This window comes from Sarcophilus harrisii, chromosome 5, assembly GCF_902635505.1.
Source record: "Sarcophilus harrisii chromosome 5, mSarHar1.11, whole genome shotgun sequence".
Lineage (NCBI taxonomy): Eukaryota > Metazoa > Chordata > Mammalia > Dasyuromorphia > Dasyuridae > Sarcophilus > Sarcophilus harrisii.
In genome coordinates, this window is record NC_045430.1 from 212,062,531 (window position 1) to 212,090,082 (window position 27,552).

The 27,552-nt window shown below is 37.1% G+C and overlaps 1 protein-coding gene across 1 annotated transcript in view; it reads right to left on the minus strand.

The window, feature by feature from the left end:
- LOC116419431 (forkhead box protein D1-like) overlaps nucleotides 1–16,586 on the minus strand; it is a 49,380-nt gene extending 32,794 nt beyond the window's left edge. Inside the window, exon 1 of the mRNA XM_031939609.1 lies at nucleotides 15,880–16,586. Coding sequence (XP_031795469.1) covers nucleotides 15,880–16,543 — 664 coding nt within the window. The 5' untranslated portion in view covers nucleotides 16,544–16,586. The remainder of the gene's footprint in view (nucleotides 1–15,879) is intronic.
- Nucleotides 16,587–27,552: the final 10,966 nt, after the last annotated feature.

Sequence of the window (27,552 nt, forward strand, 5' to 3'; positions counted from 1 at the left end):
TTCCAATGGAGCAGTAATGAATTGAACCAGCTACACCCAGCGAAAGAACTCTGGGAGATGACTAAGAACCATTACATATAATTCCCAATCCCTATATTTTTGTCTGCCTGCATTTTTGATTTCCTTCACAGGCTAATTGTACACTATTTCAGAGTCCAATTCTTTTTGGACAGCAAAATAACTGGACAGGTATACTTATTTTGTATTTAATTTATCCTTTAACATTTAATATGTATTGGTCAACCTGCCATCTGGGGGAAGGAGGGAGAAAATTGGAAGAAAAGGTTTGGCAATTGTCAATGCTGTAAAATTACCCATGCATATAACTTGTAAATAAAAAGCTATAATAATAAAAATAAAAAAAAGTTTTATGCCAATTCCAATGGCCTTGGAATGGAAGGTGCCAACCCATCCAGAGAAAGAACTATAGATACTAAAGCATAATATTTCCACTTTTTGTTGCCTTTTCTTTTGTGTATTTTCCCCCCTTTTGATCTGATTTTTCTTGCACAACATGAAAGATATGCTTGCTATCTTGGGGGGAGAGAAGGGGCAATGAAAGAGAAAAATTTGGAACACTATTGTTTTTCATGTACTTGGGAAAATAAAGTATTATTGGGGGGAGGGGGGAAAAAGAAAGCTACATGCCTTTAAAATTTGAAATCATGTCATACAAGTATGTTCCCACCATGAAACAGTCAAAAACACCCAGGGCAGCTATGATCACCTTGTAACCTAGGCCTCTAATTCCCCCAACTACTTTTCTACTTCTAAAAGCCACCCTTTTCAGTCTTCTCCTATTAGTATGTAAATTTCTTGAGGAGAGGTACAGTCTAGGCCCTTAATCTAACCCAATACTTTAAAAATAGTGCAGAATAATAAACTGCCTAAAAAACTGGATATGGTTAACTCAAAGCATGTTATTTTCTTTACTCAGAGTTTCTGTTTACTAAAAATTAATGATCAGGAACAAGATGTAGCCATTTTCAAAGCCTAAATACATTTAAATATGGTACAGCAGAAACATATCAATGTTTCAGGAAGTAAAAGCTTCACTTAACTCTTAGATAGACTATTTAATGATAATGAATATAATACAAATTTGGATAGGTAGTGCCATTTTAATCACATTTTCAGAAATTTTTTCTTCCTTGCTATTACTTTTTTTAAAAATTTCCAACATTCTTTTTGTACAACTTTATATTCCAAATTTTTTCCCTCAGCTGCTTCCTCCCCAAGGTAACAGATTAAATGTGTGCTATTCTTTTAAGTATATTTCCGTATTTGCCAGACCAAAAAGGAAAAAAATGACAAGAACGAAAAAGCAAACAAAAGAGGTTAAAATACTATGCTCCAATCCACATTCAGTTTCCACAGTTCTCCCTCTGGATGCAGATGGCACTTTCCATTCCAAGTCTATTGAAATTGTCTTGAATCACTGCATTGCTGAGAAGAGCCAAGTCTATCACAGTGGATCATCCCATAATCTTGTTACTGTGTACAATGTTTTTCTGAGAAGAGCCATTACTTTATGATCATTTTTGTTTATCATTTCATACCTGAAGGATAAGTCTGTAGCATTTTTTTTAATTTCCCTCAAGTATTCCACTGTGGATATTACAACTATTAATTAATGCTTTATTTAAAAGTTTGGGAAATACTTATTTAGGTGTTTTAAGTCCTGCCCAACCCTTTTATGATCCCATTTGGGGTATTCTTGGAAAAGATACTGGAATGATCTGCCATTTCTTTCTCCATTAGATACATTTTGTCAGGCAACTACAGGTTAAAAGTTTGAAGCATGATTTGAACTCCACTTTCCCTGACTCCAAACCCAAATGTTCTTTTCATTGAGGTAGCAGCTGCCTCTATGGCAAATACTAGATCTTCTTGTCTACAATTAATGACTGACTTATTTCAGTATTTTTAAAAAGCAACAGTAGCTGCTAAACACTGGAAAAGCCTTAACAAATTCCCACGTATGATTATAAAATATAATTACATTTTTTAATCATTTCCCTTTTTTTTCCTAACAAATTTTCCTTATCTTCAATAGAGGATAAAGGGGATATAGTAATGGGCTTGGAATCGAGAAGATTATCTTGCATTCAAATCTGGCCTCAGACACTAACTGTGTGACCCTGTACAAGTCACTTATTCCTGTCTGCCTCAGTTTCCTCATCTGTAAAATTAGCTGGATAAAGAAAGTCAGATCTCACTGAAACCGATCAACATCAAAAAGTCTTTAATGGCTTATTATCAGAAATGCATCTTAATAAAAGAATAAAAAATCCAAGAAAAACCACAAGGAGATAGAGACTATAAAACAACTGCTGGGATCTGAACAAGATTTTTCATATCTGGATAAATTTTAAGAAAGAATCAAAGAAGGGAAGCATCTAAATAAAATATTTTTTAAATAAAGTATGACAGACCTTTATCACTGAAAACTAAATCAGAAGGAATGTACCCATTTTCAGCCTTATATATCACCTTTACAAAAACTGATTATGTACAAAAATAACTAGTGAACATCTCTTTTACAAGCTATGATCCAACAAAAAATTATATTTAAACATAACATCTTTAAAGTTTGAAAAGCTTTGTTTGTCATTTCATCCTCACAACATTCTAAGGCAAGTATATTACTATTCTTTTTCTTTTACAAATAAAAAACTGAGGCAGACACAGGGCCTCACAGCCACTGTGAGAAAATAAATTTTAATCATGCCTTCCTGATTCCAGGTCCAGAATCCTATCCGTGTCACTACATGCTGGAAGACACGAAAAAAGCATTCATTTGTAAATTGAGATTACGTAATGCTGAAAGATAGTCAAAAAAATTGAATAAGTTAAAGCAAGTAAAATAATACATGGGATGGAGACACAACAGTACTTAAGGAGAACTCTCTTACTATGTAAATTTGCAATCCACAAAAGACATAGTAAACATGCAACTTAAAAAAAATGAAAAAGAAAAATACCAAATTAATGGCAAGATGAAAACCAAATACTAAAATTAACAATGAAATGTTAACGAAAAAGGGAAAAATTGTCAGAAACTATCACAATAAAACATCAACAAAAATGATCATAAAACTGATGTTTATAAAAATATAAACATTCACATCAAAAGAAATAGGAATTAAACTAGTCATTTTTTTTGTTCAATCATTTTGGAAGGTCCAATTCTTCATGACCCTATTTAGGATTTTCTTAGTAAAGCTACAGAAGTAGTTTGCTATTTCCTTTTCCAGCTCATTTTGCAGATGAGGAAACAGAAGCAAATAGGTTAAATTTGCCCAGGGTCATAGTAAGTGCCTGGGGCCAGATTTGAACTCAGGAATTGAATGTCCTGGACCACAGTAGCAACTAGTTGCCACTTAGTTCATTTTACAGATGAGGAAACGGAAACAGTTAAGTGACTTATCCAAGGTAACATTGCTAGTAAGTGACTGAGATCCAAAGGTGAAGAAATCTTTCTGACTTCAGGACCAGTATATCCACTGTGCCATCTACCTGCCACCAAAAAAAGAAAGAAAAGAAAAGAAAGAGGAAAAGGAAAAAATTCAGGTACATGGACTTAAAATCGTTAGTAAATTAAGCAAACTAATTCCTATGTTACACGTTTATGAAAAACAGAAAGTGCTTTGTGCCAAATTCCATTACACAAATATGGTCGACTCCCCATAAAAGGAGAAATAAAATGGAGAAAATAAACAAGACCAATATCACTACATATATGCAAAACTGCTGAATATTAACAAATAGATAAAATCAACAAACATATTAAAAATATAAGATACCATGCCCAAGATGGATTTAATCTATGTGCTTTTAAAAGCATGGCACTCGATCCTAAGATTTCTTCTGTATAATTAGATCCTATTACTAGATGACTAAAGTCCTTATAGTTCTAAATTTACATAATTGTGACTTTTACCAAGAATAAAACAATGTCTCAATATCAGAAAAGCTGTAAATATGCTGGATCAATGAATTATGAAACGAAGTATGATGCAGAAGTATGATGCAGTGGATAGGACAAACTTGAGTTCAATCTACCTCAGACACCTACTTCTTGTGCAACTGAGCAACAAGGCACTTAAACTTTTCTTATCTAGAAAGAGAGATTGGATTCAGTATCTAAGGTTCCTTTCATATAAAATTCTATGATCCTGTAATCCTATTAACAAAGATCATATTAATACAATATACCAGTAGATAGACATCCTAAGTCTTTAATAATATAACAAAGGAACAAAGTCTTTAATAAAATACAAGATTCAAGTTAAAAATATAACAAAGGAATATATAGTTATAGTGCCTAAATCCAAGAGGTAACAATTGTAAGAGAAAAATATCAAAAGTTTTTTGAATAAGACCAAGGATAATTAAACATGTACAATGTGGCTATTATTTGATAGAATTTTGGAAATGTTAACTTTAACCCAAAAAAATAAATAAATAAACAAACAGTAAACAAGCAAAAATGCCTTGGTGGAGCTATGAATTGATCTAGTCATTCTGGATCATGATTTGAAGATATGCCCCAAAGTTACTAAACTATAAATAACCTTTGATCCTATTATATATGCTTCAAAAAATATAAAATTTTAAAAAGGCACCCATGTGTATAAAAAAAATTTCTTTTTGTGGTAGCAAAGAACTAAAAATTAAAAGGGACTGGAAGGGGAAAGAATATGGAATAAGCATTTATATATATAAGCATCTATTACTGTGTGTTAGAAACTTGTGCTTAATCTTTTTTTTCCTTTCTGAGAGGCAATTGAGGTTAAATGACTTGCCCAGGGTCACACAGGCAGTGTTAAGTGTTAGACTGGATTTCAACGCAGGTCCACCTGACTCTAGGAGGACCAGTGTACCTTCTACTGCACCATTTACGAGTCCCAGTGCTAATGTCTGATATTTTATTTGATCTCTGCAAAACCCTGAGGTTGGTGCTATTATTGTCCTTATTTTACAGTTGATTAACATCTCAGGCAAACAGAGGTTAAGTGACTTAGCCAGGATCACATAGCTAGTAAGCACGAGGCCAGATTTAAATCAGGTTTTTCTTAATCCAAGCCTGGCAGCACTCTATCTACAATGCTTATATAATTGTCTAGCAGATGCCCATCAAGTAGGGAATGCCTGAACAAAATATAGTATAAGAATATGATAGAATTCTACTGAATTCTAACAATGAAGGGAATTATTTCAGAGAAACCATTTGAATGAAATGATACAGAATCAGGAGAACAATGAATACAATAACACTGTAAAGACAAATAATTTAGAAAAGACTTAAGAATTTTGACCAAAATAATTACCCACTACAATTTTTGAGAAATTAAAATAAAACAGGATTATTTATCTTAACAGAGAGATAATGAACCTAGAATGCCCTCCCCCCCCAAAAGACATATACCTTCTTTGAAATGGCCCACACAGGAAATTTTTGCTTCACCAGTATGTTTAAAGGTTTTTGTTTTTCTACACGTTTTCAATTGCAGAGTAGATGGTAATAGCAGAGAAAGTAGATTTTTCACTAATTGAGCAAAATAACATGGAAAAAGTCATCTTGGGTCTAAGTCATCTATGTTTATGGATGTATGTTTTCCAGACAATTGTAAGACTTATGTGTGTAAAGCAGGAGCTAACCTACATTGGTAAAGAGAATTTCCTCAATAGGAACCCCAATGACAATGAAAGACCAGGAAAAAGAAAAATCCAAGAACAAAAAAGTGATATAAATATATACCAATTCTCCATCTGATAATTTGGTGGTCAAATGAAAGAAATGTATATTTGGCAAAAGCACAAATGCAATCAACCATAAAAAAAGAATGCTTGCTTTATATGACTAGTCAAAGAAATGCAAAATTAAAAATTTAATTGTTTTAATTTTTACATTTATTAGGTAAAAAAGATGACAAAAGATAAAAATATAGTAAATGTTAAGCGTGGCTACAAAAAAACCTGGCACACTGATGCACAGGGAATTATGAATTGGTCAAAAACCGTCCTGGCTTTCTTTTATTTAACAATACTTCTTTCTTACAAAGAAGAGGATTTAAAAAGGAAGGTAGGATGTTAGGAAGTGATTAGTGTTAGGAAGTGTTAGGAAGTTATTAAGTGTTAGGAAGAAAAAGGAGCAGTAAAATAAAAGAAGAGAAAGGGGGAATGGGAGGGAGAGAAAAAGTCTAAGATCCTAAAGTTCATAATCCACTTTTGTCACTGTGGTACATCTGGCTCTGCCACTAACTTCTGGTCAGACATGTTACAATTTCTCTGACAACTTATGTGCGCCACCAAAAAATTGCATTATCTTTAGATATTACTTTATCACACTATCATTAGTTTAAAAGCCATTTATTCTGGAATAAAACAGAAATACCAATTAATAAAAATGGTGTTTACAACAAAAGTATATCTCAAAATGTATTGTTGGTGGAGTCGTGACCTGATCCAACTATTTTGAAGAACAATTTCAACTATGCCCAAACTGCAGACTCTCTGACCCAGCAATACCATTATTAGTTCTATATCCCAAACAGATCATAAAAAAGAGAAAATGGATGCACAAAAATATTTGGGGAATTCTTTTTGTGGGAGCAAAGATTTGGAAATTGAGGGGATGCCCATCAGTTGGAGAATGGCTGATCAAGTTGTGGTATATGAATGTGATGGAATACTATTGTACTGTAAAAAATAGGTGAAATTTCTGAAAAACCTGGAAAACTTCATGAACTGATGGCTAAATGAAAGCAGCAGAATCTGGAGAACATTAAACACAGTACAGTAACATTATGTAACAATTAACTATTACTGACTTAGCTATTCTGAGCAATACAATAATAAAAGACAACTCCAAAAGACTCATGCTGGAAAATGCTATCCGCATCCAGAGAGAGAACTATGGAATCTGAAAGATGACTGAAACATACTAGTTCACTTTTTGCATGTGTATGACTGTTCTTTTATTGTTTCTTTTTTCACAATATAACTATAATGTGTAAATATTAAACAAAATTTTAAAAGCCAGAAAACAGGCTATGGCCAAATTTGTCTTAAATGTTTATAATCCATAAAACTATACTAACAAAAAAAAGACATTCATGCAGATAAATGAATTTAAGTTGGATAACATTAAATAATATTAACACACATGAACATCAAGACTTTATCTAAAACCTTTCCATAAAATTGTCTATTCTGGGAGCTAGTGGTTCAGCTCATACATATAACATGACCTTGTTCAAAGGGTTATGGCAAAATGATACCATAATAAGTTGAGGTATCACCCAATAAAATAATGATGAGTTTTATGCTTGAGACATCATAGACTCAGTAGTACTTATAAAAAAGATTATCACAGTCAAAGCATAATATTTTTATGTTAAATTTGAAATTTTTTCTCTAAAGATAAATCCAAATGGACATCATGCCTAGGAAAATAAAGTCTCTGGATAAGATTTAAAATTATTAAAACTGAGGCACTATCAATTTACATTTAAAGAGCAAAGCACTTGAAAGCACTTTTCACAGGAAATAGAATGTTACTAAAACTGGAATGAGTCTATACCATTGAAACTAAGTTCACCTGTCTAAATACTCTTACTCTTTAATTTGACAAGTCTATTTTTCTATTTCCTGTTCTTTTTTATATATACATGCCATTTTGACTGCAATTATATCCAAGAAAATTAATTTCAGCAAACAGAAAGCTATAAACACAGAAATGGCATAGATTAGCACAAAAAGTGCTCTAAACCACTGAAATATTTACAAAATTTCTATCAATACTATTAACTTGTTTTAGTAGCTCAAAACAATTTAGTCTTCCTTGCCTCCACTTTTATTTTTATAAATGATAATTAAATATTTGCAAGATAATCAAGCAATAAGAACTGCTAGTAAAAAACATTCAAGCACATTTTTGAACAGTGTCCTACTGATCCATCAATTACTTGTTTATAGTGCAGCAAACTAAAAGTATGAGAGCAAATATCAACACTAGTCATCATAAATCATAAATATTGTCATATTCCATAGTGGTTCTGCATTTAGCAAAGTAAAATTTAAGGTTTCTGAGTACTCTAGTTCTTATGTATATAGGCGACGGTGTCCTAAATACAAAGCCCATGGGCTACAGAGGCTCTTCAATTAGATTTATTTTACTATACATGATGACATCATCATCATCATCCTTAACAATTCCTCATGGCCTACCACCAAGAATCCAGACTTGTCAATCTAGCAATCAAATCCCTGTATAATGTAGCATTAATTTACCTTTGTAGTCTTATGACTTACTACTCATTTACAATTCAAGCAAATTGGAACATTTTCCTTCCTATACTCAAATAAAGACTCAAAAGGTTTGAATGTGGGTGCTGACTTTCAGTATCATAGATCACAAACTACCTACACATTCTAATTCCTATATGGACTTTAACTTACCTTTAAAAAATCCTCCACATGGCATCTAGCAGACCTACTGAGGCCTTCCTTTATATCTCTTGATTATCATACAATTACCAATAAACATGCCAATTATCAATAAATTATCCCTTGCACTCACAACATGACTGACCCACATTTTTTTCCAGATAACTGATGGTTATCTCTTATATCGTCTTAGATCGGTAATACACTGCTGTACCTCACTTAAGTCACCACATGCTATTACTGTATTGCTCTCCAAGTGTACTGTATGTTTAATTTTTTCAATATTGTGATACTCAACAACTAACAGGTATATAACATCAGAAAAATAACATAAGCTATAATGGCAGATTTGTATTTCATGAGTGTGTCATTTATGGGCAATACAATCCATTCTCTTTCTCCTATTCAGTTATCCATTGGCACATGTCCAAATTATATGCACTGATGGATTAGCTCTATTAGTTATCCATCCCACTGCATTCTCCATTTACTTGTCTTTCCTACATGTTGAATATTGAGTGTGTATGGAGTTCACTTAGAAAGCTCTGCAATGTTGTGGAGACAATGGGAGGAAAATGGGGAAAGGGAAAATATTGAAGACTTGAGAAAATATCAAAAATCTTTATTATCAGTGGAAGGAAAATAAGGTAACCAAGAAAACTATCCATACCTTTCTTATTACAAAATCTTTATGAAAATAATCTATACACCATCTATATACATATTGAAAGTATCCTTGATGAAGGTAGAAAATGTAACAGGCAGGCTTTTATAAAAAATTCTACAATAGATCAGTGTCTTTACGGTTACAGAATTGATTGAAAAGGGCAGAAAATACAATAGATGATTTTAAAAAAATTTTTATTTAATGGAGCATTTCGCTCCATTATGCTACTGAAATGCTACCTTAAATGCTCCCCTACAACAAAGAGTCTTCTTTATGTCACAGTCATAGAAAAACACAACAGAGACATCATTTGACTGTCATCTAAATGTGGCATAAAACAAGGAGACATACTTGCCAAAGGTTTACCAATATGTGATTTCCCCATAAAATGAAAGATCTTGTAAATGATCCTTTTTATAGAAAACAATGTACTTTTATGATTTTACACCTTTGCTTATGTTGTTCCATCTGCCAAGAATGATTTTGCCTATGTCTGTCAAATTTCTACACATCCTTCAAAAATCAGTATCACTTTCTCCATGAACCCTCCTCCAATTGCTTCAATTAAATGTAGTTATTGCCTCATTCTGAAGCCCATAACACTATCTATAAAATGGCATTTAGGCAAACAAACAATGACAAATCCCAATCTCCTCCTCTGCCAATTATAACTTCCATGAGAATAACAACTCTTTTCTCTCATCTCATATACGACATTTGCACAGTTATTTTCTAATATTTGTTTAGCTAAAATTTAGGCATCATTGTGAATACAAAAAAAAAAAAAAAAATCAGATATCATTTTCTCCCTCAAATCCATTTGAACCCAGCATATGAAAACTTTAAAGGGGTTTCCTGTATGATGTAGTCTTCAGCTCCCCAATCAAAGGAAACTAGACGAAGAACTAGAACTGAACAAGGCAGTCATGTTGACCAACACCTAGATTTAATAGCAGCATCCCTGAGCTAGTCCTCTGAACTAGTACTCCAGAACTTTGGTCCATGGAACTCTGAAATATACAAGCAACTAAGAAGGTTCAGGTATAAAAAGTTCCAAAGTCTAATAGTCTAAGAAATATTCTCTTTTTATCCCTCTTATCTTTTTCTCTTCTAATATATCCTCTTAATTTCTATTATTTTTTAATTGACTCAAATCTACTTACTGTATCTATTCTTAAATAAAGTTTGAATACTGGAATATATTGCAATGAATTTGTTCCTGAAAAAAAAAAGTGCCTTAACAGAATCATTTTATTTTAATGAAAATATGTAGACATTTCTTACAGTGAAATCTTTCTGGAATGCAAATATTTTCAAGTTCTTTAGAATCAACAGTGATTTTTAAATTTATAAGTGAAGAACATATATATATAATCTAACCTCCAAACCACAATTCTAAAGGTAACAAAAGATAACTGCAATGTAACCATTCTAAAAATAAGGCACAAGGAAAAAAGCTGTTTCTAATTCTTAACTTCTATAATCTCTCTCTCTATAAGCATTTTACATCTTCCTGGACTGTTGTAAATGTACATTCTATTTGAAGAAAATTAAGTTCAAGTCAGTCCCCTAATAACATAAAATTTACTTTACCCTCTCATTTATCAGCTTATGAAAAATTCTCTCAATTTTTCTTCTTCCCCCCATGAATAATTCTGTTGTTAAAAATGTTTTCGAAATTGAGCTTATGAAATCGATCATAATCACCAATACAGAAATCAATTCTTTGAACAAGAGTATTGGATTTTTTCTATCACCACCTAACTAAAATCATTGGGTTTTTTGGTTATTGTTTGTTAATCAAGGAACAACTTTAAGAACCAAAAGCTGCCTTACCAGAGTGAGAGTTCTTCGAAGACATGCAGTCTTCTCTCTCTCTCTCTCAGTAGTCTTAGCACTTAATACAGTGTCTGGCCCATAAAAGTACTTAATAAAATACATATATTTATGATATGTGATTTTATTCTCAAAGTAAGTTGGGAGAACTTAGCCTTGTTGCCATTCAGAAAACAAAACACAAAGAAACTTTTTTTTGTTATAAAAGAAAATAACTTAATAAATCTTAAAAGAGCATCAGCAAAACTTCAAACACCTTTCGATAGTCTAATTCTATTTTGTTTTATCAGACTTAAATTCTGATCTGAGTCTCACACATGTAGATGCTAGCACCGCAAAAAGAATATATATTCAGGAAGAAGTGAATTTGTGAATTTGTGTTGTGTCACAACTACAAGTTTAATACAGAGGCAGCAAGAGTGTGTGTCACCCAAAAAAGTGAAATATACCTAGAATGGCTTTAGGAAAGGTTAGAAGGGAATTAAGAGGACAAGAATCATAAAACTATTCATGTTTTAAGAAAATAAAAACTAAATCAGAAATAAAAATTATTCTTTAAATATTAAATAAAAATCGTATATTAACCATGATTTCTACTCACTTTAAGAACTTGTTCTCTCCCTAATCTTCTAATAGTAGTAGATCCTCAGGCTTCAATAAATGCATTTCCTTTTAGCCAACAATCAATTCCTAATCAGAAGGCTCGAGGTAAAGGCAGATTAATTGAATTTAAATCAACATTTATTAAGGCCTGGTAATGCAAAAGGCATTTTATCATTACAATAGGTATTGCTCCCATTTTTAGGAAAGATACTGTAATGATTTGGTTATCAGTGTAGGATAGAAATTAACTTCTAGTTAAACTCTTTTGCCGAATTTGGAATAGACCTGAGATTTCATTGGTATTGGTAGGAAATTCCCTCTATCAATGAAAGTTACCAGATTTCCCCCAATTAAAAGATAGACAGGAGCCTAAAGCATTGAGGTGTTAAATGAGCCACTAGAGTTCACACAATCAACGCTTGAAGTCGGGCTTTCCTGACTAGATTCCTATCTCCCATGCCATGCAGCCTACAAGCATAATAAAAATATCCTAAAGCAAGACATATTAAATGAATGAGTGAATCTGGATTATCTTTAAAAAATTATTTAAGCTTTGTCACTCAATTTTGCAATTCAGAATACAAAGTACCTCTTCACAGACAACTGAAGATCTCTCCTACCCCATCTCCCCTCCACCCCCCAGAAAAGGAAATTGCCTTCTACTGGGCATATTCAAAAAAACAAAAGCACTTTCTGACAAAACTAACACCAATAACAACTAAGTCTCCAAAATATTAAAACTGTGGTAAAATTACCACTTTAACAAACGACTTGAAAGAGAAATATTTTTCTCAAGCACCATGACTTATTTAATTGGGAGAAGGAAAGGGGAATACTTGAACCATTCAAATTTTTATCATCATTTTATCGTCACCAAGTATAAAGAAGTAAAAAGTTATTTCGATATTGTATGGACAAAGGAAATTAAGTTAATAAATCATAAACTTAATGCTTTTTTATTGCAATAACCTTCTGTAGGTATACCTGCTTTTAAGTTTCTCTACTTCAACTTTATTCAGCCATCAAAGTGATTTTTCTTAAGGAAAAGTTCAATTATAAATCACATCAACTCAGCATATTTCAGTGGCTCCCAATTAGCTCCAGGATCAAATACAAAAACCATCATTTTGGTGTTCAAAAGCCCTTTTGACCAACCCTCTTTCGCCCTGCCTCCAGTCTTTTTTACACCTTGCAACCTGCTATACGAGGAGCAAGACCTAGGGGGGTGGGGGGTGAGGGGCAGCGGAGTAGCTGAAGTTTCTCTGGTTGTTCCCACCAGTGCTGGAATGTTCTTCTTCCTCATCTGAGCTTACAATAGACCTTCCAACTTTCCTTCAACTTTTTTCTACAGGAAGCCTTACTCCACCTTCCCCCATTACTGCTTTTACGTCTTTTAATTAACGAATATTTCCCCTGTATATAGCTTGTTTTTTAGGTACTTGTTTGGCAGCCATAACAGAGTGAGAGTTCTTTGTAGACTAGCAGTCTTCTCTCTCTGTAGTCTTGGCACTTAATACAGTGCCTGGCCCATAATAAGTACTCAATAAAAAAACTGTATTATTGACTACATCCCTGTGATTTTATCTTGCAGCTAGAAAGTTATGGTCATTTTCAAACTTCAAAGAAACAACCAGCAAAACAATTACAAGGTGAACCATAGCATCATATTTAAAACATTAAAAAAACATTTGCTCAACTGAAGATTCTTCTGTATCTAATTAGGATGATGATAAATGGTATTTTAAGTATTTTGCAGCTATCTGTGTGTACTCTTCAAGTTTCAAGGGATCATTGTTATCTAATATAATGGATACTGAATGAAAAGCAGGAGATTTGTACATAAAATGCTGGATTTTCCACCATTTTAATAAATTCCTGACCCTGAAACAAATTACCAGAAGTGCTTTTTTGGTCAAGTCTCTCTAGCAAAATTTTTGGAGATGAAAAAAAAAGAAAAAAAATCTGTATGGTGCCAAGTACACCTCAGAATGAACACTTATCAGGAGAAAAATTCAGAACATAAAAGTCTTATTAAAATAAATGCTGAATGAAGTCTTATAAAAATATTGATGAAAACAGTATTTAAAAATTTTAGAATGGAATTTTATTTTGGTCTTGAATTTAAAAAAAAAAGATTTTGAGTCAGGAGATTCAAGTTCAAATGTTAGGCTGTGCCACTTAGTAGCAGTGTGACATTCAGTTAAGAACTTCTCTGGAGCTATTTTTTCATCTGAAAAATGAAGTTACAGTAGATAACTTTTAAAGTTGCTTATAGCTTAAAACCTTATACTATATAGTTTTATTAATCAAGTAACTAAAAAGGTTATTTCTACCTTCTAACTGTAGATTATGGCCAATATAAACTTTAGGAAGGAATGTGTAATGCTATATAAAAAAAAAAAAACTGGTCATTTCAGCTTAATTTTTATGAAAAATTTCAAAAAAACAAATTTGACAGGTTAATTAAGAAAATTTGGCGTACCTTACCAGCAAAACCAAGAGAATATCAACTATTCGAAGCAAAGTCACAGTATTCACATCTTAAAAATTTGTCAGTTTTCAATATAGATGTCTTAATAGAAATGCTTTCCGGAAAGTTTTATACCTATTGACATTATGAAACAAGGACAAAGTAATTTAAGTTATTATAGAGAAGTAAATAAATGTTGGAGAGAGGGGGGAAAAGGAAGCCCACTGCTTTAAAAATGTATGAAACAGTTGAAGAGCTCTGTTGTATCCCATTTTGAAATTAAGTTTATTAAAGGATATTTTATTATATTAAAGGATATTAAATATAGGAGCCTTAAGAAAAGGGACTGGCAACAGAATGGAAACTGACCACATTCAGTGACTTCTCTTTGCTGCCTTACTGCCTCTTAAAAGTATCCCGGCAAAGTGCAGCTCAACTTTGGCGAGTTGCATTTAAAACTTTAAAACTTTAAAAACGCTATCATAAAGTAACATTCTAATAGAAATTACTCAACAAATCGAAAACCAAAGGACAAAGATCTTAAAATTCAAAGAAAAACTAAGGGAACTTCATTTTAACTTAATTCACCCCGCCTCTTAAATACAAAAAGTGCATCCTGACAGTGGGGCTTGACAAACTTTTTTTCACTGTTCCGAGTATTCAGCCGTCCCTTTTCCGCGTCGGGGTTACTCGGGAGTTACGAAGCCGCACATTCCTGGGAAGAAAGCCCCTTCCCACACACACTTGGCCGCGGTCATTGCCACGGACTCAGGAGGGATGAGGCACGCTGCAGCCAAGTCCGCTCCGGCGCGTTGCGACGCGGCGCGGCGGTGCAGCCGCCGGGATAACGAATAAAGTTAGCTGCTGCCACTTCCGCCAACAGAACCAGCCGGGTAGAAATGCCTGGTCCATCAGTCCCAGGATGCGCGACACCCTTTCGGGCCCCAGCAAATGGAGGGGTTCCCGGGTTTCAGGGCAGGAACGGCGAAGCCGGAGAGGCCGCCCAAATAAGGACCCCTCCCTCGCCTTCCCCGGGGCGTCCGCAGCTGGAGGCCGCCTCCCCCGCCCCAGCTCTCCCGAGGACTCAAGGACCAAGACACCCAAGGAGCTACCAGGGCGCAGCTCCCCGCGGGCCGGGGCCAGGGCAAAGGGAGCGAGCGCTCCCCTTCTCCCAGGGCGAAAGGGAAGCGGCCGAAGGGAGAAAAGGGCACGGCCCGCCGCACTGCAGGTCTGGGAGAAGCTGACACAGCGCGGCCTCGGCCGGCCCCCGCCCCCCCCCCCCCCGGGGCCCCGGAGGGAGAGCGCTCCGGAGCTTCGGCCGCCACATGGCTTCCCAGCCCCGACGGCTTACAGGGAGTGGAAATGTCGCCAGGGCCCAAACCCGGACGCGCTCTCGGGGGGGCTCTGGCTCCCCGCGCCTCGGCAGTCCGGGGGACGCAGGGGAAGGCAAGGACCCAGGGGCGAGGGTCATAGAGAAATAGTCAGGGCAGTGCGGGACGGGGGCCCGGCCACCGCACGCCCCTGGGCCCCAGAGCGAGCACTTCCTTGGGCCCGGCCCCGGGAACCCGTTCGCCCAAGGGAACCGCCCGCAAAAACCGAGCAGCCCGCCCGGCCGGGGCCCAGGGAGCAGCCTCCGGCGGGAAGATGGCGGCTCCGGTGACAGGAGCGAGACGGGCGGCGGCGGGTCCGAACGAGAGAAGAGCAGGCTCCTACCCTGGCCCCGGAGTCCCCCTCCCCCCGGCTCACTCCTCCCCCGCCAGTCCCCGGGGCAGCCCCGGGCAGGAAGGGGACACGGACGAAAGCTGCGAGTCAAAGACGGCGCCGAGGAGCCCTGGGGCTCAACTCTCACCTGTCACAGCCGCCGCCGCTCCAGCTCCAGCTCCAGCTCCGGCCCCAGCTCCGGCTGCCGCTGTTGCTGCTGCTGCTGCCGCCGCTGCTGCTGCTCCTGCGAATGCCGCCGCCGCCGCCCGATCCCGACCACGGGCGCCTCCGCCGCAGCCCCGGCTGCTCCCAGCGACCGCACCACACGCGGGGACCCGGGTGGGGGGAGAAGAGGGGAAGGGAAGGGGGAAGGAAGAGGCGGAGGAGCGGGCGGGCGCCGGGAAGGAGGGGGAGGGTGGGGTAGGGAGCGGCGCGGGCTGGGCGGCTGCAGCGGCGGCGGCGGCGACAGCGGACGCTTCCCCTTTCAGGCCCGAAAATGTCTCAACCTCGAGACTCCAAATCCCCAACGCTCCTTCCCGTTCGCATGAGAACCCACAGCCCCCCACTTCCGGGACCCCGGCGGAAGTCCCTCCCACTCTACCCTCCCCACAGCTCCCTTTCGAATTCACTCGCCCAGACCCAGAGACTGCCGGTCTGGGAAGCCCGGAGAGCCTCACGTCAAGCGCAAGGCGGCGCGCCCATTGGCGGACTTGCTCTCCCTCCCTTCCCCGCCCCCCGCTCCTCGTCCTAGTCCATTCTGGTACTCCGCGCGCACCCCCAGGCCTGCGCTTCTGATTGGAGCAGGGACGCATGCCGCCGCCGAGCGGCCCCTTAGGCTAGCGGCGAATTAGGCGCTAGGTCCCACCCCGTACCCCCTCCGCGGCTGATCCGTCTTCCTCTAGCTGCGCCTCCCCTCCCCCGCACCCTCTTCTCCGCGCGGCTCCTGGCGCTACGCGCACGTGGCGGCGAATAGCCCCTCTCGGCTCTCGTAGCGACCGTTGAGGAAACTGGAAGGTGGCGGCGGCGGGAGCTGGAAGGAAAACTTCCTCCGATGACGGATGGCCCCGTTTCTTAGGAAAAGAGGAAGCCGATGTCTTGGGCAATCCCAAGGTCGAGACCACCTGAGCCGCTGACCGGAAACCGAAAGCGCCGGCCCTGGTGGTTTCCCCGGCGGTCTCAACACATTTAAAAACTCTTGAACTAGTGGGGCGGGTTGCGCGTGCGGGCCGGGAGGGAGGGGAAGGGGGGCAGGGCCCACCCCGGTGCCACGGTCCGTAGGATCCCGAAGACGGGAGAGGCAGCCGAGGAAGACGGCCGCTCTTCATCTTCAATTAGCCGAGCGCATGCACCCCCGCGGGGGGTGGGGGGGAGGGGAAGGTGTCGGTAGCGGGCTAGGAGTCCTGACCGACGAGGCCACCTGGGGGGAGCCCAGGGGAAACGCGCTTGGAGCAGTCCGGCCAATTTGCTTTAGCTCCTCAGCGTGGTTACTTTACTCGCGGAGGAGCTTCCAGCAAAGAATTGTCCGCTACGAGGTCTGACCTCCCTGTTCCCTAGCATTCCTTGCTCTGGCCACCCATCTGCGGCGAGGTTCATTCTCTGCATTGCCGCTTTGCGACTCAAGTAAAAAGCAAAATCGTCCCCAGTAACTATTAGGCCCTCTTTCTCTTAGAGCCTGCGAGATCTGTTGGCCAATCTGCTGATAAAATAATTCCTTTTATACAGCCATGCAATCTCTGTCTCGTTAATCTTGTATCATTCAAGCAGGTTGTGAATTAATTGGAGGAGACTGAGAAGCTGTAGGGAATTACACAGACCAGTGTTGGACTCAGAACAGCTGTTGGATATTGACTAAACAGTTCTATAAAACTACACCGTTTACTCTCCTTAGTTAATCCTTATGTTGGTTCCTGCTTATCCCTCATTCCTGGATCTAATCGCCTCATTGCCTTTTTGCCTTTCCAGCCCCCCCTCCCCCAGTTACCTGTTCACCCAAAAGAAAGCTGTCATAAAGCTCTTCCCTTCTCAAGAAGCCGAAGAGTCTGCCACAATTTCTTCCGTTTTGAAACAGTAATGTGATACAAGGGGTGGAGCAGTCTGAACTCACCTGTAAAATGAAAAAGTTATACAGACTAACTAGGGAATGCACACACATCTTCAGTGGAGTCCCCTTGCTCCCAAACACAAGTCCAATGGTTTTCCATGGAAAAAATTTCTCAAAAAGGCAAGTATGTTCAGTTCCCAAGTTTTGGCTTTCCAGCTAGTTTCCTTTATGTTCATAGCAGTATTTTTATAGAGTAATCTTAAGAACTTTAGGAATTGTCTAGATCTAGTTCAATCTTATTTTACAGTTAAGGAAACAAGTTTAGAGAGGAGAAGAGCTCTGGATGATCCAGATCTCTGCTCCTCCAATTTTTTTATGACACCAAGCCATTTCAGATTGCCCTTTACCCATGCTTGCATATGAATATAGTTCTGAAATTCATATTCCCCATTTTAACTGTATTACTAATCCTTAGATGATAAGGCTTTAGACCTTGTCCTTGGGCTTGCACATGACATAACAAGCACTTGAGTCCTTGGTGAACTGAACTGTGTAAAGGGTCACCACTGTAATCACAAGCCTTGACCAAAAATATTTTTTAGATAAAGTAATGCATTCCTTTAAGTTTTGATTCCTTTCAATTTTAAAGAATAATCTTGATTTTGATAACTTTTGGAATCTGAGTAGCGTATTCACAAAAATAATATTCCTAGACAGCAAAGGTAAAGAATTGAAATTTATGAAAAAAAATTTGCTAGTCTTAACTGCCCCTTTGAAAGTGTCCCTGCTTTGGTTGCCTCTGCTTTTATCCTGCCAAATCTTAAACCTTTGTCAAAATAGCTTACTCTTTAATAATATACAAATGTGTTGGTACTATTAAAATTTCAGCTTCCGCTGCTAAAACAATTATTTTTTTTTTTTTACTTTTTTGTCTTCCACCAAGTCACTGTTACAGAGGAGTTAATGGACAGATAAATGGGCAGGAGTCAGGTATAATTAATTTTTTCAGATAAGTATTATCTCATCCAAAAAATTTTAAAACACAAATAATCAAGAATAAAATATTAAATAAAATACTTTTGTTATCCTGGAATACATTACTAACTACACAGTAAACACTTTGTCATATCCTGTATGGAAAAGATGAGGTCAGTGGTATATTTTTAGCATCAGTTTTTCAAATGATAGTGTTTTTTTAACTAAAGGCTTTTCTTTATAGAAGTCCTTTGACAATATTTGCTACCTCCCAGAATTTTCTCTGAAAATAGGCTCATTATTTTGTCTTCCTAACTAGTTTCCATCTTTATGTTGCCTTTTCTCTCCTGTCTTATCCATACCTTGGGACATTCATTGGAAGAGCATTAGTCCCATTGCTGAGAAATTTTAGCTTATAGAACCGGTCAATAATCAAAAAAAATTTTCCTACTGTGTACTAGGGACCATGCAAAGCATTGGAGATACAAATACAAAAAAGACAGTATCTGCCCTCAAGAAGCCTACAATTTAAAAGGATTAAAGACAAAAATGGAAGCTGAAAAGAGAGGAAGAGAAGGTACCCAACTGAGGGCATGGTGAAGTCCCAAGATAGTGTAATAGGGTAGGAAAAGATAAGTGAGTTGAAGTCTCTACTTAATTGGGTTTTTCAAATTCATGGCCCCACCCCTCTAGTCAGAGCAGCAGCAATACCAGTAGCAAAGTTAAATATGGAGTTAAGATGAGAAACTTAACTGTTAGAATTACAGATACTAGTGATAAGGTTCATCACAAGTCAAGATTCAAACAATTATTTGCATTTATGTATCACTTTGTGGTTTTTGGAGTTTTTATATCCATTATTTTAATATTTGTTTTGCAGGGACCTAAACAGAGTTTGATATGGCATAAGAACGAGGCAATCACTGAAAATAGGAAGAAAGCAGCTATTTTTGAGGTAGTGGGATATAATATTTGAAGCAAGGAAAGATTTCATTAAGTATCTACTATTAAATCTCGTATGGGCAGCTTAAGAATAGAAGGGGACAAAGCATCCCATTTGGAATCAAAGACTAATCTGAGTTCAAATATGGCCTCAGACATTACTGGCTGTATGACCCCAGGCAAGCTTCCTTATCTGTAAAATGAGCTTGAGAAGGAAATGGAAAACAAACCTAGTATCTTTGCCAAGAAAATTCCAAATGGGGCTTCAAAGAATTTAAACACAATTCCAAACCAATTGAACTGCTATGATATCTCCAAGTGACTATAAGTTCTCCAAGGCTAAATTAGCAGACCACAGACAACTTTAGCAAGACTTAAAAACCTGGAAAAGTTTCATATATTCATCTAATGTCATATTGGAGGACAAGCCAATCTAAACTTGAGGCTAATCAGTTTTCCCCTGTGGCCAATATTTATAGTTTGCTTTTTAAAATCATGGATTTTTCAACACAAAGTGACAAACCACTAAGGCATGGTAGAATTGGAATCTTCTTTGGAAGAATTGAAAATGAAGTGTAAGCAGGTATAGCATGGAAATGAAGTAATTTTGGATCTGCTGAAATGAATTAGACAAAATATCTTTGGTTTCTCTTAGAAATGAAACACACTATATATTATAGAATCTCATCACAGAAACTTATTATGCAAATATTTAACCTTTTGCTTTTATTATTACATGATATCATTTGTATAGTAATGTGCTTTTGTGCCCTTTTTTGCCCTAGTTAATTTTCTGTGATAATTTAGAGTAGGAATTATCTTATTCTAGTAGTGACTGTTTCTGTATTGGATTGTATATGCATATTTAATGAGCCTAGCACTTTTTGCTACTATAGTTCTGTTTTTTAGAGCTTTTTTAAAATGAAAAAAAGTTAAAACAGCTTTTTTTTTTTCCCATGAAGAAGAGTTATGTGGATTGATCTTATCACATTATGCTTTGGACCCAAATTATCCTTAACAAGCCAGGACAAAAGTGCAGTGAAACAACATCAGAACTACGTATTATGTCCCAAAACACCTAGTGCAGTTTTAACACCAGCGTTAAAATACAGTAAAACTTTTGGAACACCTGTATTTAGTGAAATTCCCATTTTTATCAGGCTTAATAGCTAATGCACATATATATATACAAACGTATGCTAATTACATACTGTATGGTGAGCATACAACACTTAGAACTACTAAGAAAGGAAAAGGGTTTAGATTGAAAATGATATCCTTATAGAACTTTTCTAGTCCAACCCCCTTAGATGTGGTAACCAGGTCTAGACATGAAAAGCTGCCCATAGTAATGCAGATTGTAGTCCTCAGAGCAGAGTTGTGAATACAAGTATGATGACAAATTGCATTATATCATTGTGACCAGTATGCTGTTGTTCCAACTACACAATCTTTTATTGAAAACCAGGTCATGCCTTAACTTTCAAAAGGGAAATAAATTCAAAGCAAAATTCAATAAAGTATAGAGAGGGTGTGAAAAGCAACAGCAGACAGAGGCTTCTGAAAAACTAGAGGAGAGAGGCAGAGTAAATCCATCTCTAGCCCAACCCCAAGAAGCTGCTAACTCCTGGGTCATCCTACAATAGATTGGCAAATGAAACTATTCCATTTTGTGTTACAGATTGTAAGGCCTATAGAAATGAGATGATTTAGAGGTGAAGTCATTGGAAGCCTCCCCTAAAGGAGGCTTTGTTTTTAAAGGTACAGAAAGGATTCTTTCCCTTTGAGCTGCTGCTTTCTCCATTTTTTTACTCTTTTAGATATATGGTGAGTGCATTAAAGTCAAATCAAACCAAGGTATAGACTTTATCTAGAAGAATTAAAAAACTTGCCATTATTATTTACCTGCCTCTTAAATGTCTAGGTGATTTGTGCATATTTTATTTGGCACCAAAGGCACACAAGAGATCTATTAAGCACATAAACAATCCAACATGAGTTCTGATAACTCAAAACAGAACGAAAACCCAACTATAGCCCCAGACTAAGCTGATGTAGTAATAAAAGGTAAAATAGCTCATTTTAAGCAAATGACAAGGAACTTTTTGGGTCAAGAAAGGGAGACTACATAACATTGATTTTTTTACTGTACACATTAGCTGTAGCCACTAGCTACTTATGTATGACAGGAGGAATGTATTACATATCATAATCTTTTCATACACGCTGATACTTATGCAGATTAGCAACACTTGAAATGTCATCTTTGAATAGTTAGCAAATATTGGAAACTTATTACCCTTTTTTTCATAGTTTATCCATAAGTTGATGTCAATATCCATATTTTCAATTCCTTAGCCACAAATCTTATTTCAGGATTGCTGGCCAACTCTTGGTGCAACATATCCAAAACATTTTTGAATGATGGGTAGGATGGTTTATACCAAATCATTGTGAGTTTGCTATAGTAATTTTAAAAAATGTATTCTAAGATGGCAAACATATTGGCAGAAATACTTAAATTTGTTTTTTAAATTGTCTTGAATCCATAAAATGTTATAGAAATGCCATCACATAATTGTGTTATATATATATATATATATATATATATATATATATATATGAAGAGTTTCAGAACATCCTGGGGATCTAGAAATTAATAAGCTAAAACTTTTAGGATGTAATGACATAGACTTGAAGACAGACTGAATTCTTGGATAGGGAAAGATGAGATCTTAACACAATGAAGGCACTGTTACTAATGTCCCAGTGAAGAGAACCACTTACCAAAGTCAGGAACACCTCAGTTATGGCTTTAGAAATGGCCTAGCTTTGTGACCCTGGGCAAGTTACTTAACCTCTACTGGTCTCAGTTTTGTCAGCTATATAATGATAATAGCATTTTAGGCAGGATCAAGTAAGATAATGTAAAAGCACTCTGCAATGTCTGAACCATAGTAGGCCTTTATAATGCTTACCAAATGAAGAAATGGCCTGGGAGTGGGGAAAACACAGACTCAAGCCTTGTCTTTGACACATATTGTCAATCCAAAAGTATTAAACACCTACAGATCTGCTATCTAGAATATTTCAGATAGGAAGTCAATGATGAAATAGTCATTGCTTTCAAGGAGCTTCCATAAGAGACTTAAAATAATTTAGGGATCAGACATTAGCATCCAGGGCTGATGAAAAGATTTCATTAAAAAAGTGACTCTCGCCTGGGCTTTGAGGGAACCTAGAAACTATAGGAGAGAGGGGAAGAGAAGAGGTAGAGAGAGCTTTAGTGCACTCCATGAATTGGGGCACACGGACAGAAAAGAAATGTTGTGAGAAGCAGTAAGAAAGCTTCTTTTGGTGTAGTATGTAGGTCTTCTACTGAGAAGTCAGATCTAGTGTAGGCAACTAGAGAAAAAAAGGTTTGTGACAAGTATCCTGATAACTGATCAAGCCTTTAACTTTTTAGTGCCTCGGGGCAATTTTCTAATGGAGACTTGATGAAATCATAGATCTTAGATTTAAAAAAAAAAGATCTTGTCTCAATAGTTGATATAATGATATGTATATATTTTATATAATATGTGGTAAAATTATTCAATGACTGCATATAAAGTATTTGAAAGTCAGTTATTCAGCTGTATACTTTTGAATTGAATACTTGGCACAAACACATTCACATTTTTATCACATTAAATTGAATTTTACATTCCCTTTAGAATTTCTTAATTAAATGTGTGTGTACATACATTGAACTCTTCAGAGTATTTTAACAACTGCCAGTTCCCAGATCAATTCTTGGTAAATTATCCTTTTTTCCCTCTTAAATAGTAAAGAAACAGAATTAAATGCTTAAAGCTAGAAGAGAAAACTACTTTGACTTACATCATTTTAACTAGATGGGATAACTAATCGGGATAAGAGGAAGAGTATAATTGGTATGGGTCAGGCATTATGTTTTGCTTTCATTTGATTAGATAATTAGTTTGGCATTGTGGATAGAAGGCTAATCTTAGAATACCTGTTCCCTGCTGTGTGCCGCTCTTAAAGTCACTGAACTTCCTAGAGTCTCAGGGAACTCTGTAATCAACCAATTTAATTTTTAAGCATCTATGCTTAAATCTGAAGTTAAACCCAAAGGTTACTAAGACTCCTCCCTAACTTCAAGGAACTTGTATTCATTCTAATGGAGATAACTTGTAAACACATAGACACAAAATTAAGTTGTGATTTGTCCTTTGTTCTTAAAGAGGATTATGACTTCAGGGAGGTGATGCCATTATATACAAATGAATTGGATTTAAGAGACTGTGAAGATCACCTTTCTCACTTTTCCCTTCCAGAGCCATCTGGTTCCAGTGGCCAGATATAAATCAGATGACTAGAGATAGCCCTGGATGCAGTGGGATATCTTGGCATTTTTAAGGTAAGGTCTTCAACAGGTCTCAGTCTGACTGAGGCTGCACCCATTCAGTGGTTAAGGCTGGGTAGCAATTGAGAGCAAAGAATCTCCTCTTTCACCTTGTCAAAACAAGCATGTATACACACAATATCTCTGTGTGTCTGTCTGTGTGTGTTTGTGTGTGTGTGTGTCTGTCTGTCTGTCTCTCTCTCTCTCTCTCTCTCTTTGATGGAGGATTGAAGGGCTGAAGCTGGTAAGACTGATCTGGGGATCATGAATACAGTTTCTAGAAAAATCGATGAAGGCTGGGTCATGAAAAGGTTTTAATTCCCAAAAATAAAAAAAAATAAAATAAATAATAATAAAAAAATAAAAATTAAAAAAAAAAAAAAAGGTTTTAATTCCCAAACAGGATTTTATTTTAATTCATGGTCTAAAGAGGGATGTTTCGAATGTTTGTGGCAGCCCTTTTTGTAGTGGCTAGAAACTGGAGAATGGCTGAATAAATTGTGGTATATGAATATTATGGAATATTACTGTTCTGTAAGAAATGACCAACAGGATGATTTCAGAAAGGCCTGGAGAGACTTACACGAACTGATGCTGAGTGAAATTAGCAGGACCAGGAGATCATTATATACTTAAACAACAATACTATATGATGACTAGTTCTGATGGACCTGGCCATCCTCAGCAACGAGATCAACCAAATCATTTCCAATGGAGCAGTAATGAACTGAACCAGCTACGCCCAGAGAAAGAACTCTGGGAGATGACTAAAAACCATTACATTGAATTCCCAATCCCTATATTTATGCCCACCTGCATTTTTGATTTCCTTCACAAGCTAATTGTACAATATTTCAGAGTCTGATTCTTTTTGTACAGCAAAATAATGTTTTGGTCATGTATACTTATTGTGTATCTAATTTATATTTTAATGTATTTAACATCTACTGGTCATCCTGCCATCTAGGGGAGGGGGGTGGGGGGTAAGAGGTGAAAAATTGGAACAAGAGGTTTGGCAATTGTTAATGCTGTAAAGTTACCCATGCATATAACCTGTAAATAAAAGGCTATTAAATAAAAATAAAAAATAAAAAAATAAATAAAGAGGGATGTTTGTCCTTTTTTGTTTCCAAGAGTATCAGTGACATCAGAGGTAATAACTCGACATGAGTGTGATTCGGATTTAAGGGAGGCATAGTTCTAGAATCATCAAAGTCTATTGACTATGACTGGGGATGGCACAGGATGCAGTGGATCACCTTGGCAAGCTCTGAGCTTCATGGCCACTGGAAGAAATTCACATGCTTGAGTCCCCCCTGACTCATCAATAGATTTGAATTGAAGCCTATCAGTTACCCTCAACCTGGCTTAGCATTCCTATCTAGACAGTGCTCCAAGGTGCACCTGGTATACATGCTACAGTTTCTTGGAGCCACAGGTAAGAGTTGGGTAAAAGGTAGACACTAAAGGAGGATGAACGGCCCCCACCATCAGATTCATCAACTCCTGCTCCAGGGTTTTTGTGTGACTGCAGAACATTTAAAAATCTAACCAATCTTAACAATGTTGTTTTTTTTTTTAATTTTTCAAAACATATGCATGGATAATTTTTAAACATTAACTCTAGAAAAACCTTGTGTTCCAACCCCCCTCCCCCTTTCTTTCCTCTAGATGGCAAGTAGCCCAATATAACAACAGATTCTTAATAAACAACCACAGCTGCACTTCGGCTTCAGTCTTATGGATTCCCTGTTTCATTAGCAACTATTTTTTCCTCTCATGTCCCACCTGCAGTGGCACCTTCAGTCAGCAGATGACTAAACCTATTTCCTAGGCCAGTGCTGTTAGTTCTTCTCTTCCATTCCTCAAAACTTAAAGGATAATAAGATGTAGGCTATAGAAGGGACTTTAAAAGTAAAATTGTCTCATTTTACTAGTGATAAAAAGACCCAAAAAGCATTTGAATAAAGTGATCTAACCAAGGTCACACAACTTATTAGTGGAAAGTTGGCATTCAAAACCAGATCTTAAGATTTCTCAGCCTGTACACTTTCCACTACATTTTGCTGCCTCTACTTTTAAAGAACAGTCTACTTGCATTCCCTCTTGTTTTTTAACCACTAATTCAATTTCCCAGTATCCATCAACATTAGTATCTTGGTATCCATCCCAGTTTAACTCCAGATATCTGACATGGATTGTTTGCTATATTAAATACATCCTTCAAATTGGTTTTCATAGATATATTTTTTGGGAGGGCCCCTTCATTTTTCCAAGTTTCCCCACCAGGAATCTTTTTCCTTACCAAATTCAAGGCCAGTCTAAATTTTTTTCTCCATGAAACCTTTGCTATTCATTCCTGTCTATACTAATGTCTATTTTCTCAGAACAAATACACATGATAATATAGCATGTATACTAATTCATTATGGAACTTAAAATTTTTTTGAAAAAGGAAAGTGTAGCCTTGCTCAACTATATGATTTAAAGTTCTTTGACAGGTCTATTTTTAATATTTCTATATTCCTCATAATACCCATCAACACCTCTCTAGGGATGTAATACCTTGTGCTCAAAAATTCTAAACTACTCATGTAAAATCTTGATCTCATTCCTTCCCACTTTTGAACTTTGTTTCAGTAGTCTTTCCTTAACTTTCATGCTGCTTCACTCTCCTTTCCAGCAGTTCCATACCATTTGCTTACAGACATGCTCAGTTCTCCCACTCCTAAAAAGGATCTTTCTTTGGCCACCTAGTCCATTCGGGTAATGTTCCATTTTTCTCTTTTATTAACTTCTTAAAAATCTTCCTATTCCTTATACCTTCATTTTCTCACTTCTTCATTACTCACTACTCCCAATTTTGCAATTGGATTTGGGCCAGCGTTATTCTACTGAAACAGCTCTTTTAAAGGACTTCCTAATCATTTATTTTAATGCCTTTATTTTTTTTTTTTAAGGTCTTATCTTCCATTTCTTCGAGTGTTTGATGTTGCTGACTAGTCCTGCATCTTCCCTTCTCCCTGAGCGTTAAAGACACCACACTATCCAAGTCCTTTGCTTACCTGTTAAACTGCCCTTTCTTTCATTGTCCTCTGAATGACCCTTTAATAATCTCTCCAGATTCTGTCCTTGGTTTGATTCTCATCTCCCTCCTTTTTATCCTCTCTGAGATTGAGCTACTACTAAATGCACATGAATTCCTGAAGGCTCTCTCTTTTCTGAATTCCAGGCCCTTATTTAAAATTACCAATGGCCATCTCTACCTGGGTACTTCACCACCACCTCCAATTCAATATGTCTCAAACTTAAGCTTATTATCTTTTCTCTTAAACCTATCTCATCCTTCTTAGTTCACAGTTTCTATTTATAGCACTACTATTAGCTTGGTCTTCCATGTTGTGATTTCCTTCTCTTCACCCTCACATCCAGCTGCTACATTCAATCCTCATTTT